This window comes from Meleagris gallopavo, chromosome 6, assembly GCF_000146605.3.
Source record: "Meleagris gallopavo isolate NT-WF06-2002-E0010 breed Aviagen turkey brand Nicholas breeding stock chromosome 6, Turkey_5.1, whole genome shotgun sequence".
Taxonomy (NCBI): domain Eukaryota; kingdom Metazoa; phylum Chordata; class Aves; order Galliformes; family Phasianidae; genus Meleagris; species Meleagris gallopavo.
In genome coordinates, this window is record NC_015016.2 from 40345225 (window position 1) to 40364704 (window position 19480).

The 19480-nt window shown below is 41.0% G+C and overlaps 1 protein-coding gene and 1 long non-coding RNA gene across 2 annotated transcripts; one reads left to right on the forward strand and one right to left on the reverse strand.

The window, feature by feature from the left end:
- Nucleotides 1-956: 956 nt before the first annotated feature.
- Nucleotides 957-6569, forward strand: LOC109368288. Its single transcript, XR_004160164.1, has 2 exons — nucleotides 957-1064; nucleotides 6530-6569. It is a non-coding gene; the product is annotated as an uncharacterized LOC109368288 (long non-coding RNA).
- A 10027-nt stretch (nucleotides 6570-16596) lies between these two features.
- Nucleotides 16597-18668, reverse strand: LOC109368421 (E3 ubiquitin-protein ligase Topors-like). The gene is made up of 2 exons (XM_019616797.1): nucleotides 18111-18668; nucleotides 16597-17901 (listed from the first exon to the last, which is right to left on the reverse strand). Exon 2 carries the CDS (start codon nucleotides 17816-17818, stop codon nucleotides 16637-16639), a length of 1182 nt encoding a protein of 393 aa, XP_019472342.1. The 5' UTR covers nucleotides 17819-17901; nucleotides 18111-18668; the 3' UTR covers nucleotides 16597-16636.
- Nucleotides 18669-19480: the final 812 nt, after the last annotated feature.

Below are 19480 nucleotides of genomic sequence, written 5' to 3' on the forward strand. Positions count from 1 at the left end.
GTCTTACAGCTCCTCATAGGCCATGCTTTAGTTGTGAAACCAACTGATGGCAAAATTACAGTAGGAAGTACCATTTGGGGATTTACATCAGATAACAAATGTGCCTTTGTAAGGAAATACCACAGAGCCAGTCATGCAAGAGCAAGAGGGAAATGGAACGGTGTCTGTAAGGGCAGGGAGGGCCCAGCACGAGTCAGAAGGCAAAAGAAAAGCGTCTTCTTTGCACCAGAAAGTGAAGCACAATCTCTGTCCTTGTGCTCTTTAAATACAAGGACAGTTTTCGCCATGTACAAGAGCAGAATTGGCTATTTCAAAACATGGAGCAAAGCACAGATTAGACCCATTTTCCACCATGTGCTACAGCTCAGCTGGCACAGCAGCATTGTACAAAGAAAACATATTTTCTTTCTTCAATAAAAAGCACAGTTCTGCTATGCTTCCATTTTAAACTAATTGTACATTGGAGTACAAAGCAGATAATTTTAAAGACAGATTTTTCATTCCCAGGCTGGAGATGATTCCATTTTCCAGCTGCTGGAAAACATTGTTAGCTGATCCTGTAATGGAGTCTCATGTAAGAACTGCCTCATAACCATCAAGTGTTGCCAGCTCTTAGTTTTGTGTTCTGCTTCATAAACTCCAAAAAGCAGCTCAATGTGTTTAGGAACTATTTCCCTGTTTTAAAAGGAACCAGAGTCTATTCCAGGACCCAAGCCAGTTCCCTTACAGTTTAAAATGAAGACAGATTGCCATGAGCTTATTTCAAAAAATGAAGAAGTTGTTTTTGCAAAACAATTTCTTGTTCTTTTCTCTCTCTCTCTCTCTCTTTTTTTTTTTTTAAGAAACAAAAAATTGTGCTTTTTATGTCTTTGAAGAGCAGTGAATAAGCCCTGCAAAACTGGACCATTATATGTGCCTGTTAGTCAAGTATTAACATCATAATATTTTTTTTTCCTAGGCAGAAAGCAGTAAGGAGTCAGAAGCCATTCTCCCTGATTCTACACCAGCAGGGTTCAACTCACTCCAAATCAAGGTGGAGTTGCTGAGGAGGGACTAATTATGAGGTCTGTAAACTGAAGGATTTCTCCCTTCAGTTGTTAATTTGATTATAATCTAAGACAGTGTTAATCACTTTAGGTCAGCTCTGTGTCACCTGACTTCTGTAAAACAAGAGAAATCTCGTCTAAATCCTGATGAGTTATTGCTACATTTTTCACTTTTGTAGGCAGCCTGTAATACTGAATAAGAAAAAGAGGCAATTTTCTTTTCGTACTTAGAAAGACAGAGCAATGCTACAAACTTGTACTGTTATTCATGTTGCGTATGTCCCTAAGAAATACTAGAGTGGAATTTTCTAGGGGCTGCAAGAGTACTTCACAAAATAAGTTCACCAAGGAGAACATCAATCACCGACTGTGCACCTTCCAGATATCTGAGCAATTTGCCTGGGCAACACAGGATCCTTGGTCTTAGTGGACAGTTACATGCGTGTTGAATTTCACCTACAGTTTTTTTTTCTGAAAAGAAAAGGAGAATGGAAAAAACCCAAACACGTATTTTGCAGTTGGCTGTTTATCATTTTCTATGAAAAACTGTCAGCTTCCATCATGTCTGGCCAGATGTAAATGGATGAAAGTGCCAACTAGATAATGGCCATATATACATATATGTACATTATATATTATATATGTACATAAATTAAAACAAGGAGAGCTTCCATTAATTTACTCCTATGATTTTTACTTTGAGAAAGGAAGCAATAAGGATTTTACTTAGCAGAATCAGAGGGCAGTATCCCAAGGCAAACAATCAACATTGGAACAGTTCAAAGATGCAAGAGGATGTGTATTTATTCTGTTCAAGGGGAAATATGCAGCTGTAATCCTAATTTAAAAAAAAATAAAAGAAAAAAGATCTCCTAGGGTTGTTTTCTTCTAAATCTATTCAAAAGAACATTTTAAAATGCTGTGACCTCTTTTCTTCATAATTTCATTCAAAACAAACCATAGTATGAAGAAGTTTACTAGTTTTAGTCCTGATATTTTGTTACTAGTGTGTTCATTATGTAGGCTCCCTCCTATACTGGAGAATTACAAAGCAATCAGAGCAGTGTACTGGCCTGGGAAGCCATGGCAGGGCCTGGACTACAGGTTTCCTACGAGTTTTGCGTGCATACTGAACAGAGGTGTATGGAGAGGGTAAGTGCCAGGTGTGACACTGCAATGCTGGGAGAAGCCTCTAGTCAAGATACACTGAAACCCACAAACCACTGAAACCCACAAACCACTGAATTCTCCACAGGAAGTTCTTTTATTTTCTGAGCCCAAAATGCAATTTAGCTTGTTGTGTCCTGACCAGAAATAGTGTACATGCAGCATGCTGAACTTCCAAATGTAGGTATGTAAAAAATATATCTGTTGTATCCTATTTGTCCATCTCTTCCTGTTCCTCTGAATTAAAACACTGGGCTTTGGTCACTTTTTCCTCAGAAAATATGTTAACAATCATCATTTTTCATTGTGAGAAGGGCTAAAAAATTTATCACCTCAACATCATCACCTTATATTTCACTATTGTACTTTACAGCAAAGAGTCTGAAGTGCTATTTATACTGCCAGTTCTCTTTTCACAAAGCTGTTTTTAAATCAGGGATTTAAATTAATCACTCTCAAACTAATCAGTGAATCAGTTCCAAATCTGGCAGCCAGTCCATGTTGATATAGGATTTTCTGCATGTATGTATTCCCAAATTTTGTTTGCACAGTATTTTATTGCAAATAGAAAAAGTAAATGGATTTGTCAATTATGAATGAAATCAAACCAAGATGAATGAAATCAAACCAAATCGGACTAGGGAGAAAAATGATGTGTACTCCCAGCAACCTGTCAGTATGGCCCGAGCTAGCAGGGAGTTGACATCTAGTACTTATGTGCTAGATCTTCTTATGAATAATAAATCACTTTTTCTTTTTGCAAGCAACATGCACTTTGTTCATCGTTTGAAATTCTTTACATTATTAACAGCTTGTTAGGAATTTTAGAAGCTGAGATGAAGAAAATACTCGGGAGATCCTACATAGTTTATATTCAGATTTCATACTTGTCTTTTGTATACCTGCCTTCCTACTTTACAAGATATTTTGCATAATTTGTAGGAGGGAGGAAAGTCTGGGAACTTCTCTGGGGCATTTGGATGCCGTAACTATTCTGAAATACAATTTGAGTAACACACACCGTTTTTGTAAGTCACTACATTACACACATTGAGTGTGGCCAAGTTTTCAGTATTGTTTTCAGTTTAGTTTCTTTTGCCTGTCAAAACTAGCAAGGGCAGGTTATGTATATATAAAAACAGGTTTAGAAATTTGTGATTGGAGCATCTGCTAGTTCAGAAGCCGTGTGCAGGGAGACTCTTGCTTCTTCATAGAAGGAGACACTGATGTTTGTGGAGGGAGTGGTGAGGAGGGCAGCAGAACACTGACGATGCAGTGAAAGGAAGATGGTACAGACAAGTGGGGAAGCTGTGTAATATTTCAGTCTTCAGGACTCTTTTCCAGAGATAAGATCTGTGTGTGCTTTGCAGGGAATTTAGATCTGGCGTGGAAAGGGAGAGGAAAGAAGGCTGGAATTTGTGTTTTTACTCAAGTACTGTTTTCTGTTCAGTTCATTACACTTTTACAGCTTCTGGAACTGATGTGCCAAGGTGTATATTTCTTCTTGGGAGCAATCCAGCAGAACACAGGTCCTAAAAGAAGCTGTGAAGAAACAAGGGAATATAACAAATGGCTTAGGTGCATACAGCTGGCTTCTCAGAGATTGGGGAGCGGGGTAGAGAATAATCCCACTCATCCACTGAAGAAAGTATCACACAGAAATCTGTCTTTATAGCAAAAGCTTGTTTCTATCCTCAACTTAATTTAAAAACTTCTTGCTATGATTTAGCCAGCAAGCTGAGGCCATTATCTGAGCAAGGAAGTGGTCCTGTAAGAGCTGCACTGAACAATTGAGAAATAGGCCTACATGTTTGCTCCAAAATATGCCAAAAGACAGGAAGTTTTCTCTGTAGAGGAAGGAAATTCCATATTGTCACTGGAAGAGTTTAGTCAGCGAGAAAAGGAACATGAAAAACATAGCACAACAGAGGAAAACTCTGGGGTTCATGAAGCACAAAACAAAACCTAGATGCTGTACCTCTTCCTTCCATTCCTTCACATTATCTGAAATAAACCAAATTGGAAATGTCACTAGTAATGATTTTTCTGCAAGAAAGCCTTACTACTAAGTTCCCTTTTGTGAAATGTTGTCCTGGGCTAGCTGAGTATATCCAAGTCAAGAGTGAGCAGCACAGCCCTCTGATTTGAAAACAGGCAAGTGGGGAATAAAGGGGATTGCTGCAGCAGGTGCAAAACTCAGCAGAAAAGGGATTGTGTTTAGGCACAGACCTTGCAAAGAGGACCATCCTGTTCTTGCACACCCCAGAAATCTCTAAAGGAACAGCCAGGCTTTGCTTTAGGTCTTGAAATTATGCATAGGTTGCTGAAAGAAAGGATACTAATTAACTGTTCATTAGTTCTTTTCTAGAAATAATTTATTCTTCTTTCTTTTTATATTTTTTTTCTTCCAGTAGACATCTCTTCCTCTGTTTATGTGGCACAAAGATAACCTGCAGGGATAAACGGAAATTGAGTTTGTGCCCTTATTCCTAGAGTAATTTGAATTGATGTTATATTGATGGTTGAAAAAAAAAAAGACGAAAAAAAAAAGCTAGCCTACTTTCTGGGCATTTTTAATGATGACTTAGCCATTTCTTCTTGTTTATTTTGGACTTCTAAATTATTTTTAAATTATTTTCTTATTTTCTATACCTTAATTCTCACATCCATCTTATACAGAGATAATCACTTCACATAAATGAGACAGAAATTTCTTCCAACAGTGATTTGTAGCAGTGATTTAAAATTGAAAAGACAGATAGTCTGGTACACTAAGGAATTAATAATATCTGCAAGGCATCTCCTTCAGTGCTTTAACTGATACTCTTCAATGCATGAGCTTTGTTTTTCTTACTGAAAGTCCTGCAGGAATGCCACATCTGCTCATCTGTGTGGGTAAAGCTCAGCAAATCTCAACATTAATTCAGCAGAATGCTCTGTACTGGTAGACAGCCAAGGCAATTAAACAGCTATCCTGATAAGGAGAGGCAAAAAAGTTTCTGAAAAGAATCACTGTGGCATAAAGTACCAACAAAGAAAAAATACGGCAGTAAGGAGATTACTCACAGCATTTAATTTTTCTTTGGCATTTATTTCCTTATTAATGCTGGGATCTCTGTACATGATGGAAGTGAAGTTTGGCATTTCATGCTGATTTAAAAGCTTGCTAATACTAATCTCCCTGTGTCACTGAATGAATGCATCTCTGCTAAGTAGTCTCACTATCATTAAGTATAATTGCTCTAAATTAGCATCCAGGGAGATGCCCTGGATAAAAAAAAATCCTGGTTAAAAGGTTTGTACTGTAGCAGTAGTTGTTTGAATTGACACATGGTTTGGATTTTATGACATTGCTCTGAATAGTTACTTTGATTTTAGGTAAGACATTTTTCAAGGGTATGAGGGTTACACACTGACTACATCAGACTGAAAAAATACCAGTGTATTTGAAAAATATCAATGCATTGCACAAGGTCAGTTTGCCATACAAATTCTTCAAACGATCCTCTGAAGAATATATGCTGGAAGAAGTTCTTTTCTTTTTGGGGCTGTTGCATTTAGCTTCTAATTATCCCACAGTGTAAGGCTAATATGATAATTCTCTAGGCTAGACATTTCTCATGTGGAATAAGGAATAATTTAAAATGGTCATTAGAAGCTGCATGATTTTGAAAATTGAAATTATTTTCATTTTGTCCATAACATAGGTAATTGTGCTAGTCTTCCTTACAAGGTAGTGCTAGTTTCTGGAGTTACTAGGTAAGGTAACAAGGAGGCATCTGCACTGTATTGTGCTCTTGGTTACCTTTACACAGAAATATGCCAAAGAACAACTTCAGATAACAAAATAATCTGATGCTTGAGAGAATTTTCTCTGTAATTAATCAGCATCTGAGGACATTAGCATGTTTGCTTAAGAAGGAATTTTTTTTTATTACTTGAGGTTCACAAACGAAGGTTATGCAGCATGAAGGTCAGCCTTTAGTTAAACGTGACAAGCCTTGTTTCAGAGGATTATTAAAAAATATATTTTTTATATTTAATAATTTGCCTCCTAACCATATTTAATTACTAGCTGTTTTGTTATCTTTTATCTCATGTCCAGCAAGCTAAACTGATAGAAAATTATCGTGTTTTTGATATAAAAGAATGTCTTTAGCTCCCTGCAGAGAATCATTGCATGTCCAACATTTGCTTCCACCAGTTTTAGATTCCACTAGCACTGAAGCACTTTTAAGTATTATTAATTCATATTCACGTGCACACAATAAGCAAATGTATTTTGAAACCATGCTGATATAATCTGTCTTTCACAGACTGCTCCAGTCAAAGCACCAGGACTGTGTTGGACAGGAAGGAAAAATGAATTCCAGGATGAGGAATCTCCATTCATGTGCACACAACAAGCAAATGTATGTTGAAACCATGCTGATATAATCTGTCTTTCACAGACTGCTCCAGTCAAAGCACCAGGACTGTGTTGGACAGGAAGGAAAAATGAAACTCCAGGATGAGGAATTCCACAGAGGAATCTGCAGCCCATTCATCTTGTCCCTCCCCAGGCTCTATACAAGAAAGTCATTGCTGATTTTACAAGTCAGTAAAAAAAAGGTGATGGACGCTCTCAGGTAATCAGACAGGATTGGCTGTATTCTCTGGATTGTAAGGGACTTGGTTTCATAGCACAAAATTTGTTCCAGAGATGATTATTTATGCTGCTTTTGCTACCTCGTTAGAGGTTTCCCAAGGAACAGTACTACCATGGAGCAAATTGCTTTTTTGCTGACAGTGCCTACCGCCTACATACCACACCTTTGTTTGCACTTCATGGCAGCGCCTAAACTGCAGCACACGTATCCTTATGTGAGCCTGGCATACCAGATGGACATGTTGGCTCACTCTTAAGAGTTGAAGGAAGATTTTGTAATATTTTTCTTCACGTTTTCATGTGCCAATAACAGGAGCATGTGATCCCTAATTCCTGAGGTACAGCGTTACTCCTCCTCCCATGCCAAGCCTTTTCTGAACAGGTTTAGCCAGCTGTGCAGCTGTAACAGTCATTTTTCTCTGCTATCTACAAATAGATACTAGAATAATACTGCAAAAATTCCTTTCACTTCCTTGTGGATAAATAAAGATCTGATTCAAAAGTTGCAAATGTGAAAGGATTGTATCATAGTATCTCATAATGCCACAGTATAAGAAAATGCTAGTCCTTGAGTGATTTAGCTTTCTAGTACCACCTTTCTGTAGACTTTCAGGGCAGGGTTGAGTAAGGTCATTGATATTGTCTTAAGGACCAATGATTTTCAATGTTTCATTCTTTTATGTTTAGATTTTAATTATTCTTTGTTAATTCCTCTCTACAAATTAAAGTTCTGCAGAGAAGATTGAGTGTGTGAAACATACATGGTTTTTACATTATTTTATTTCATTTTCTTATGAATCTGCTAAATGAGTGAATCACAGGAGCCACACTCTGACCAACAGATTACTTGTCAGCAGAGCACTAGCTTGCTTTGAGCTTTGCTTGTGGAAGTTGCAGAATGTCCATCAGTGGAACCCTTTGAGATCAGAGCAAATAAGACCAACATAAAGTTTAGGTCAGAACAATAGGCTATGCCATTGCTTCTCAGACTTTTTTTATTGGAAGAAAAAGCCAAACTTTAAGCAGAGAAAAATAGATTTTGCCATACCTTTTTCTCATATATGGAGACAACCTGTTTATATTCACTGACCATTATTTTTATTCACTTCTTTACTTATATTTTGCTCCATGTTCTGCTAACTGGTTTGTTGTTTTTTTTTTTTAATTGTTCAGCAAATGTGTCATCTAAGATGCGATGAGCAAGTGGTAAAAAAAATCCTGAGAAGCACTGAAGTGGGTAACTTCTACAGAGCCTTTATATCCATTTACTTTTTGGCTGATATGTACGTGTTTGCAAATAGATGTTACCAGGCATTCTACTTGCACCATTTACTGCCAACTAGTAAGAGTAGGAATATGAGACCTTCTGTGTTCCTCTGCTCCTTTGGCACACAGTATCGTAAGCTACCAGGACAAACACAAATGTTCATTGCTGCAGTCTACAGCCCATTCATCCAAATATCATTCTTTCTGTGACCTTTCATGTAGTAGTTGTTTGTAGTGATTGTAAAAGCAGCAAATTTTGAGGCAAGGGAATTTTCTGTACGTTCTCACTTCTACCTGTTTTATTTCTGATGAAAGGTCCTGATTGACAGAATGACACGTAATCTGTTTAAAGAGCAGACTGGATGGATACTGCTTTGCAGCTAATACTTCGTGAGGTTTTTGTGAGCTCTGAGTCAATATGAATGTCAGCGTGGGGAATATATTTAATCTTTCTGCGTAGCTGTTTTTATCAACCTTCTCCTCAGGCACTTATAAGTAGCTGATAAAGCTTTCAGTGGAACTTGCTGTGATGCATACTAAAACTGATTTGCCCAACCTGTCACTTGTGTTATCTAGCAGAAGTTTAAGGCTTTAAACTAGTCAGAAAATTTAGAATTCGAATTGTCCTTTGGCTGAAAAGGAGGTGATCATCCCCTCTGTTCTGCCCTTGTGAGGCCCCACCTGGAGTACTGCATCTAAGTCTGGGGAAAGATGTTGAGCTTTTGGAGAGGGCCCAGAGGAGGACCACAGAGATGATGGGAGGGCTGGAGCACCTCTCCTGTGAAGACAGGCTGAAGGAACTGGGCTTGTTCAGCCTGGAAAAGAGAAGGCAGTGGGGAGTCATCATTGAGGCCCTCCAATATGTAAGGACAGCTTATAAATATGTGGAAAACAACTTTTATATGGGGAGATAGTGATGGGACAAGGGGGAATGGTTTTAAATGAAAGGAGGGGAGATTTAGATTAGATGTCAAGAGAAAGGTTTTTACTGGGAGAGTGGTGAGATGCTGGAACAGGCTGCCCAGAGAGGCTGTGAATGCTCCATCCCTGGCTGTCAAGGCCAGATTGGATGGGGCCATGGGCAATCTCACTGAGTACTTGATCAAGTGGCAGGCAACCCTGCCTTTGGCAAGGATGTTGGAACTTGGTGATCCTTGAGGTCCTTTCCAACACAAGCCCTTCTGTTGTTCTATGATTCTATGATTCTATGAAAGAGTATGTGAGCATTACCAGTTTTTGTTCACTGCAGCCGTTTTAGAACTAAGGAGAGCAACACTTCAGTTTGGAGCACTGCTGCTTGACTGGAAAAAAGCGTAGCATTACAAGTGATGATTTTATGAGTATTTTGTGACCTTGACAGTGGTAACACAGTGTTAACAGTGTCTTTTTTGAACATGTGACCCCATTAATAAATGGCATTTTATAGTATCCCAGTGTGAACCCTGGCATGACCTCATTGAAGGTACTCTGGATTCGTATCAAAACATTTTCACTGGAAATTGTCCTCTGATATCCCTTGTTTGAACTTTCATGATATTTTTTAGATTCAGTACCATGGTTATACAATGGTGCTGTAATGTCAGCTGTAGAAGCAGAAAAGATGCAGCATATGCAGTGCTTTTGCGAAATGCCTATTTTGCCTTCTAGTGTTCCTTCACATCCATCACAGATGAATCTAAGAATGGAGGCAAGACTTTGTTTTTGGTCTTTTTTGTGGAAAACGCATACAGTAAAACTTATTCATATAAATGTATTTCATATGTGTTACCTCTACATATACATTCATCACCGGACAAAATACACGAGATAATTTTACATTGAGAGCAAGTAGCCAAAAGATGGAATTAAGCACATCCTATAATTTAATATCAGGTATTTTGAATGATGTATTTAAAATTTTGATAATGGATGTGACTTATAACTATTTATTAGAGCATTAGAACACTGCAGTTTTATATGATAATGCAGCCATTTTGTGATTACGGTGTGGTTATTTACCAGTGTGCACTGCTTCGTAGTGGCTGTAACAGACTGACTGGGTACTGGGCCTTAAAGAACCCCTCACCCTTAGCTGAGATTTGGTCTGTGTTTCCAACTGCCTTGTCTTGTGAGAACTCCTTGCAAATGCATCAGGCAAATTTCACATGAATACTTTATTTGGCATACAGACATGGATATTAAGGACTTTTTTTTTTTTCACCAGAAGTACTTATTTCTATCTCAGCAACCTTCTCCTCTCTCATACAGTACATTATTTAATTTCCATTAACAGGCACTCTGTGAGCCCATTTAATCAAGAGAAAGAAATAACAGTACTTTTGACTCAAATTGTGATACAGTACAAAAATAAATACAGATGTCTCTTATTTTCAGGCTCCCTTCAGGTGGACAATTGACAGTTTAGGCAAATGTTTTCTTGCACTGTTAACAATTTTCTACTAAGTGTATCATAATACATCTATTTACAGAACCAAATTGTATTGACAGCAGGGAGCACAGTGCACTTTTTGTAAAGTCAATCTGAAGATTGTTATTTAAAGCAGAATCAAAGGCTTATGAAGAAGATATGGACTTAGCTCCCATGAGGTGATAAGGGAAATTGCATTGAGACAACAGAGCAGAAGGTTAGCTTACTGCACTCTGCAGTGGAGAGATATGAGAAGCAAAAGGGAACAGTCGTAAATCACAGGGTAATGTCATCATGTTATTTCATGGGATGCCCTGGAAAAATGAACAGAAGGAGAGTAATGTTATGCCTTACACATGCACTGTAAGCATCCATGGTACGATGGAGTGATCCAGCTGCTGAAGATGGGCTCTAAACAGAAAAAAACATGGGAAGGTGAGATGCCTTTTTAACTACGGTTAGGACATTAACTCCATGAGAAACCTGCTTAATCAGTGTTCTCCTGAAAGCATGGAACATACCTCTTTATACCCCATCCAAATAATCACAGCAGCTCAAGTGTATTCAATAAGCTGACTGTTCCACACACAGGTAGTTTTTAAATAGATATTTCAAATTAAAAAAAAAAAAGGAAAACAAAAGAACATGGAGGCATGAGGAGAATTGAAGTTTCCTTATTACATTATCATACCATTTCAAAGCCAGTAGAGCACCACTGGTGTGGGCAGATAGCAATTGGGGAAAAGAGTGACTTCACTTCCAAGACACTGGGGACTACATTACCTTGAAGTTGCTTGGAGAAACTAAAGAATGGACTGGAAGTATGCTGCAAGCTAAGCCTTAAGCTGGGTCCTACAGCACATATGCTGAGCTAGCTTTGGCAGCAAGCTCACCAGAAAGCTGAGTCTGAAAACCACTCTCTCAATCTATGCATTCTGTCCAAAGAAAAAATATTCTAGGATGGGGCAAGTTTTCCTGCTCTTCAAAAGGCAATGTGACAGAGGTGTAAGGGCACAGTATTGTAATCCCACATGAGTACATTCCCATTGCACAGAAACGGGGAAAAATGTGCCTGCATTTTGGTACCAGCAGTAAATGATACTCTCTTGATATGGCTATCTGTCCCAGTACTGCAGTATTACTTCTCAAATTTTCTGTATAATCCACAGAGTGACTGAGCATTTCCCAGTTATGTGCATTATCAATAGGATAATTCTGTTCCAACCATACCTTAAATATTTTCTGACTGACAAATTGTGTTTCTTTATCATGAGAGCATAATTATGTTTGGAAAGGGTATTTGTGCATAATCATTGTGTCATATTTATCATAATGGGTAGAAAGCTAACAGAATAACTTTTCCATAGAAACGGGAGTGCTGAGTCTTTTTGTGGTGATAAATGGTGCTGACTCTATGACTGCCTTGCTTGTTTAGTCCCTGGTGTTCACAATAACATTTCTACTTACATTATGCCCTTTACTTTTGCTTTTATCTGCTCAGCATTTTGGCTGCCAGATTTTACGAAAACAAAGGGAATTGTATCATTTCTTTCCAAGAATCCTTTTATTTCTATCTCTGAGCCTGAAATGTGATATTTGCATGTGTGGTAGTAGCAAAGTGTTCAAATCAGCTGATACTCTATAGCAGTAGCAGATCAAGGCCTGTTCTCAATTGCTCATAAGAATTCAGCAGTCATTTATCTACACAAATGTACGTGTATATTTGCTTTTTCAAGGAACTCAGATGATATGGAGGAAGCTAAGTAGTGTAATTCATTGCACATGTTGTGGGTGTCAGGTGTTTATAAGGACTTCTAGAGGAATTACATCAATTTATGCAAGGAAAAATAATATGGGCTGTTACATCTATGGTACCATTTCTGGTGCAGGAAATTATTGACCTGCAAACTGTTGGAAGCTGATGGAAGCTGGGAGACACTGTGCCTGTTCTGCTCAGTCAGTTCCCTGTGATGGCCATAGACTCAGTGAGTCCTCTTGCCCTGTTCACCCAGGATCGGGTTTTAAGCTCAGGCTCTGGCTCTTAGGGCCCCAACAAAACCTATATTGTAGCTGCATGACAGCTGTAACCATGCTTGGCTGTGGACCCTGCTAATGGACACATCTGAAGTCATGCTGGGATAATGAAGAAGTGCACAACAGCAATCAACAGATTGTCCATCAGTATATGCAGAATTCAGATTAGGGATAGTTAATAACACTGCATACTTTGCAGTTGGAATCTGTTCATCACATTTTCCTTGTGAGAAAGAAAATCTGTGTCCAGTTTTCTCTTCTTGACTTCGCTCTTTGAGAATTTAGTGGATAAGGTTAAAAGGTATAATGTTAACAACCCTGTGGAGTGATCATTTCTGTGCACAAAAACATAATTCAAGTTTCATCAGCCTTTCCTATCAATAAGTTTCAGTGCTGCTGGGAAAGGATTGTTTCTCTGTTACCTTCTGCCTGTGCAAGAATTGAACCACATCAAGGCTCAGAATGAGAAAGTACAAATAGCAAATGAATGAGGCAAACTGAATCCCTCAGAGAAGATCTTATGTTAATAAAACTTTTAAGTATCAATATTGCATCTGGCCCATAATTTGGTTCACTTGTAATTTTTGTTTTAATAAAAAACATAATTCATTTATTCAATATGCTGCAGTTCTGTTTACACCCTCTCTATAATTACAAAGCTTTTTCTATTCCACTTGCAAATTTGGAACATTTTTTCTGCCGCCTCATATATGCACCTTCCTGGGCTTAACCTCAAAGTCACTCTTTCTGGCCAATGAACTGTTATTTCAGCTCTTTTCTTTCCTTAAAAGAAAGTTCAGTTTTTGTATTCTTAGGTCATCATATTTGATTCATTTGTATTTTTACTAGTTCTATTCATATTTTCTGTTGTGTTTATATCCTCCCCCTATATTTTCGTCAAAAGCACTATAAATAAATTATCATTATTTCTCTGTCTGCCAGGATAACTGCTTATAATAGCCTGGCTTCTAATTCCTTAGAGTTGATTAAGGACTTATGCCCTGCAGCATACACTGTTGTATCCCAGCCTGTACCATTTCTCATGAATGTCCCCATTATATGCTTGTGTGTCCAATCTTCTTGTGAATCTGATTAGCATTTGATCTCTGAGATGACCTGTGGCAAAAAATTCCACATTTTAATTACTTCCTATTTTATTCAAAAGAAAACTTTAAAAATTACTTCTTTCCTGTCTTTCAGATATCTTGTGACTTGGTTTTTCCCCTGCATGGAGTAAAAGCAAGGAAGGCTCACCCTTTCTTTGCTGTTTTGTACTGTCTTTTATTTCCTTGTGTCTCTCTTCTGTCTACTCTAAACAGTTCACAACTTTTCAAGTAAGAACTTCATACAAAAGCTTTTGTATTCGTGAACATTGTCTGTCTCATATTTTTTGTGTTTCTTCAGCTCTTTTTTGTGAGATGATGATACATCTGGCTATGGGCACTCCTGGTTAGACACATCCTCAGGTTCTGAAATAAAAAATAAGACTGCAAATACTGCTCTGTCTCATTCTCTAGGCACACTTTTTTGATCATCCATTCATAATGTGTGCAATCTTCTCTGCTTGATGTCTTTAAAGTGGCTGCATATCATCTGCACTAGAGATCCAGGCTACCCAAAACTGACAGATAATTCAATCCTAAAATATTTCTTAGGGCATGTAAAAAGCAGAAAGAACAGATTGATATGCAGCTGCTAGGAAGAGTATCCTTTGATATATAAGCAGAGAAAGCCTAAACCAAGAATAATTTTCCAGAATCCATTTTCTGAGTGTCTTTTCACTTTCAAATATCATTCAAGTCAGACATTTGCCAACTTACAACGTGAAATTTAGAAGCCTGTTGGCCAAGCTTTTATTCTAAACTCCAAACTATTGTGCTGGTTCTTCCTTCTGCTATATGTAGGTTTCCAACACATTCTTCTTTTTATCTGATCAGTACAGAAACAAACCAGCCTAGGACCTAGGCCTTTAGGAATTGAGCTTCTTATGAAGTAGAATACATTTTTTTCAGTAGATGCTAAGCAGATGAACTGTTAATTGTACCTGGAATTTCAGGTGCTCAGTACTTCTTGATCCTTACTCTCCACCAGCTTTCAAATCATGTATGTATATGCTTTCAATTAGATCCTGTATTGCCTGTCACTATTAAGATTCACACTGACTGCTCTAGGATAAGTCACATAATACCCTTACATAATACCCTATATTTGCTTGCTTGCTTCACCAACTTCAAACCTGAGATCTTCACAAAGATGAGAAGAAAAAAAAGATAGAATTTTCTAGGACTACTATCCATAAACCACAAGACAGTTTAGATCTTCTAAAGAAAGAAGAGGTGTTCCCAGGCTGCCCCCTTACAAGGCCCATGTCAAAGTTCCCTTTCTTTCTGCTGTGGCTACCAGGGGTTCCTTTGGGATGTTTAGAAGGGCTTCAGGGAAGGAAGGAAAAGGTTCATTTTAGACTGTGAGAAGACAGGAGAAAAGGTCAATTATTTTTGGTTCAATTCAAATGCCTGAATTGTCTTGGGAAGGATAAGTGTGTTTAAAAAAGAAAAAATATTTCCATATGTATAAAGCTGTAAGGAAATATAGCAGGACATACTGCACAACAGGTTTAAGTAGGAGAGCTGTGTTATGAGAAGAAGCTACTTCAATTTCAGTGAAGTATATTTATGCTTTCTTAATTTAAAGGAGAGTAAATTGCTGGGATCAGACTCAATTAGAGAAATACCTTCCCTTTTATTTGGTGAAGAAAAATGGTAGTAGGAGGAGAATTTTAAATGATAGATATCTAAGCACATGCTGTGTACCACCTATGTATTGACTGTTAGAGAGTAAAGAATGAAATAATCACTGCCTCATTGCCATTGTATGCCAAAAATATGTTTGTTAAATACTAGCCTTGCTTGAGAACTTTGGGGAAGATTTCCCTGCAGCTCTCCCAGTGAGTTATATATGTTCTGTACACTACACATTCATGAAGCACTCTGTCACCAGTAGATTTCTTTCAGTTCGCTTAGCCCTGGAATGTCTCCTTCTGTTGTTCACATTTGGCTTTGGATTTTGCATATCCTGTTCCATAGCGTGGAATATGATTTTTTTAGAAACATGATATTAGTATGTGGCTTTCTGCATTTTGATACCATATTATTAGCATTATGAGCTCTGCAGAGAAGAACCTTGATATTCAGATTGGCCATGGAGTATGCCCACATGTTGCCCAGAAGGCCAGTGGAATCCTGCGGTGCATTAAAAAGTGCATGGCTGTCAGGTCAAGGGAGGTGATGGTTCCACTCTCCTTTACGTGCGGCCACAACTGGAGTATGGCGTCCAGTTCTGGGCTTCTCAGTTCAAGAAAGACAGGGAACTTCTAGAGCGAGTCCAGTGGAGAGCCTCAAAGTTGATGATGAGGGTCCTGGGGCATCTTCCTTGTAAGGAAGGGCTGGGAGACCTGGGGCTGTTCATCATGGAGAGTGCTGAGGGAGGATTTTATCAATGCTTATGAATATCTGATGGATGGTAGTCAGTGGATGTGGCCAGGCTCTTTTCAGCAGTGACACCAACTTTGAGTGCTGTTCTGTGTCAGAAGTCTGCATGCTTCTTTTTTAATTGTTGTTGGACTGTTCACTGTCATTGATTTAAAGCTGTGAGGTGACACTATGAAAGGGTCTCAGGATGAATGGATACTCACAAGTGTTTCTTGTGTGTTTTGAACAATGTCTCACCACCCAGTGTGCAGCCCAAATATAGCCACTGTGATGACATTGGTCATTACGGTTATCTCTTGGAGGGCTTCTGAAATCTGCCTCTTTTTCTTATTTATGTAGAGGAGAGTGTTGATCATTAACGTATTCATCATCTCTCCCCAGAAAAAAACAAATTATTTAGGCACTCTGTGATCTGTGAGGACAAAATAGAATAAATTGTATAAACGTGATGGTTTGGTGGCAATGGTTGGCGGAGGGGGAGAAAGCAGCACTGCGCGCATGGATCACCAGCTCTGTTTTGAGTAAAACTGAGACTTTGTGGAACAATCTTTTCTATTTTTATTTTTAATTAAAGTGGCTGCTAGTGCCGCCGACGGCGCAGCCTCTTGCAGGGCTGGTCTGGATCACAGTCACTGTCGGCCCTTCTCTTGGGGGGATGCCGAGCCCCCCCAGGTGAGCGGCCAGGAGCTGAGGAGCCACTGCCCTGAGCAGAAGGACCTGCTGCTGTGCCCTGCTCCATCTCCTCATTGGGCTTCTCCGGTTCCCTCAGGATGCGCACAACGGGGCAGTGACTGGGGCAGCCATGGACAGCCTCTGGTGTGCTGGGCCGGTCCTGTGTGTTGGGACTTGCGGGCCGTGAGGTGAGGGTCACTTGTGGGGAGGCTGCGGGGCTAGGAGCGGCCACAGGGCCGTCCTGCTGCTCCCTGGACACATCAGCATCCTGGAGGTCCAGCTGCCTGAGGGCCTCCTCACCGCACTGGCACACAATGGTGTCAATGAGTCCCTGGATGAGTGCCTCTGCTCTGTTCTCCAGGACAGGCCACACCTCCTGGACCAGGGCCTCGCTATCCAGCCCAGCGTTGCACAGAGCATTCAGGATGATGCTCTCTGTTGACAGTGCTGGCCACCACTGTCCCCCAAAGATGACTCTCAGCTCTTGTCGCAGCCAGGGCAGCACAGGGTCCAGGATCTGCTGGTGCTGCCTGAACAGAGCTGCCCAGATCTCAGGCAGGAGACCGCCCACTGTAGGCTCATCTTCTGCCTCCTCAGCCTGCAGCTCCTCTACTTCCTCAGCCTCCTCTTCATCCTCCTCCTTGGCCTGCTGCTCTTCTGCCTCCTCAGCCCATTGCTCCTGTGCTTCCTCAGCCCCCTCTTCATCTGCCTCCTGAGCATCCTGCTCTTCTGCCTCCTCATTCTCCCACTCCTCTTGCAACAGCAGAAAGGGCAGCGGGGATGGTAAAGGGGACAGTGAAGGAGATGGCGAAGAGCTGCGGGGGCTGTAGCCAGGAGCGATGCCTGCCTGGAAGCAGGCGGGTACGGGCTGTGCTGGGGGCCAGATCATGAAATCCAGGTCTTCATCGTTGTCCCACTCAGCAACCCTGATGACAGTCATGACTGTCCTACAGAGCGGGCAGCTGTTGTTCTGCTTGGCCCACCGCAGGATGCAGCCCAGACAAAACTCGTGGCAGCAAGGTACCGCGTAAGCCACATCCCTTCGCTCATCACGGCAGATCGGACACAGCCATGCCTGCTCTGCTGCCATGATGTTCACACTGTGGCCTGCTGGGGTCTGAAGATGAGGATCTGCTCCCCCCTCACCAGCACCACGGTGATGAAAGTTGCGCACTGCAGGAGGGAGAGGCCACTGTCAGTTGCTGTCCCAGGGGGAGGCAGAAGAAACATCCCAGTCTCTCATCAGGAGCCCCTCTTGGCCCCAAGCCTGGGCCGCCCCATTCCCCATACTCCCAGAGGGTCAGACTCTGGCCCTGGCAGCTCCCCATGTCCCAGCGCTCACCCCATTGCCACCCTGGGAGATGTGTCCCCACTCAGCTCACCTCAGCTGATGTATGTGCGCCTCGTAGGACCCCGGCTGCCTGAGCCAAGCAGGCCAGGGAAATGCAGGTGATGGCTGTACAGATGGGCACTGTGAGCTGCTGCCCACAGTCCCCAAAGCACAACCCAACACTCAAGCCAAACGCTCGTTCCACCTCCAAGCCTCGCGCACACGCTCAGCAGGAGTCCAGGACGAACAAACTGGACCAGGCTCTGCCCACACCCAAAGGTACTCAGCGAGGGTGGTGTGGTCACAGTCCTTCGCTTGATGATGTCACCACCTGTTGCTCTGTGATGTCCCTGCCTTCCATCTGCTCACACAGCTTTCTCACCAGCAGCCCCTTGCATTCGTGTGTCTTCATGTGTGCTTGGAGTCCCCTCAGTGCCATTTCCACCCACTTCCACTTCCAGCCCTCGCCTTTTGTCTTCTCCTGGGTACTGCTGCTTCCCAGCAGACTCCAAGCCCTGGGCTGTATATTCCCAGAGGCCCACCAGGTGCCCTTATACCTCCCTCTATTATGTCCAGTGCAATATCCAAAGTTTCAATAAATGCCACTCATTTCTTCCTTGTTGTTGTTTTGTGTGGGTTCTATTTTTTTTGCATTTTAAACTTACCTTCAAGATCCACAGCTTCTGAAATTTGCTTCTTTTCCTTGTTCTTGTAGAGAAGGGTGTTTGTCATTAATGTATTTAGTACCTCTCCTCAGCAAGCTCATGTGACTCACAGGGCTGTGATCAGTGGCAGAGTCCAGTTGGAAGCCTGTAGCTATCAGTGTTGCCCAGGGCTTGGCACTCGGTCCGGTCTTGGTGCACATCTTCATCAGTGATCTGGATGAAGGGGTAGAATGCACCCTCCGCAAGTCTGCTTATGATATGAAGCTGGGGGGAGTTTCTGTCACACCAGAAGACTGTGCTGCCATTCATACAGTCTTGGGGAGGAAAAATCGCATGCATCAGTACGGGTTAGGTTCTGACCTTCTCTGCAGAGAAGGAACATGGTGACCTGGAGGACAACGGGTTGGCCATGAGCCAGCAGTGTGCCCCTGTTGCCAAGGCGGCCAGTGGAATCCTGCGGTGCATTAAAAAGTGCATGGCTGTCAGGTCAAGGGAGGTGATGGTTCCACTCTCCTTTACGTGCGGCCACAACTGGAGTATGGCGTCCAGTTCTGGGTTTCTCAGTTCAAGAAAGACATGGAACTTCTAGAGCGAGTCCAGTGGAGAGCCTCAAAGTTGATGATGAGGGTCCTGGGGCATCTTCCTTGTAAGGAAGGGCTGGGAGACCTGGGGCTGTTCAACATGAGAGGGCTGAGGGAGGATCGGAGGATCTTATCAGTGCTTATGAATATCTGATGGATGGTAGTCAGTGGATGTG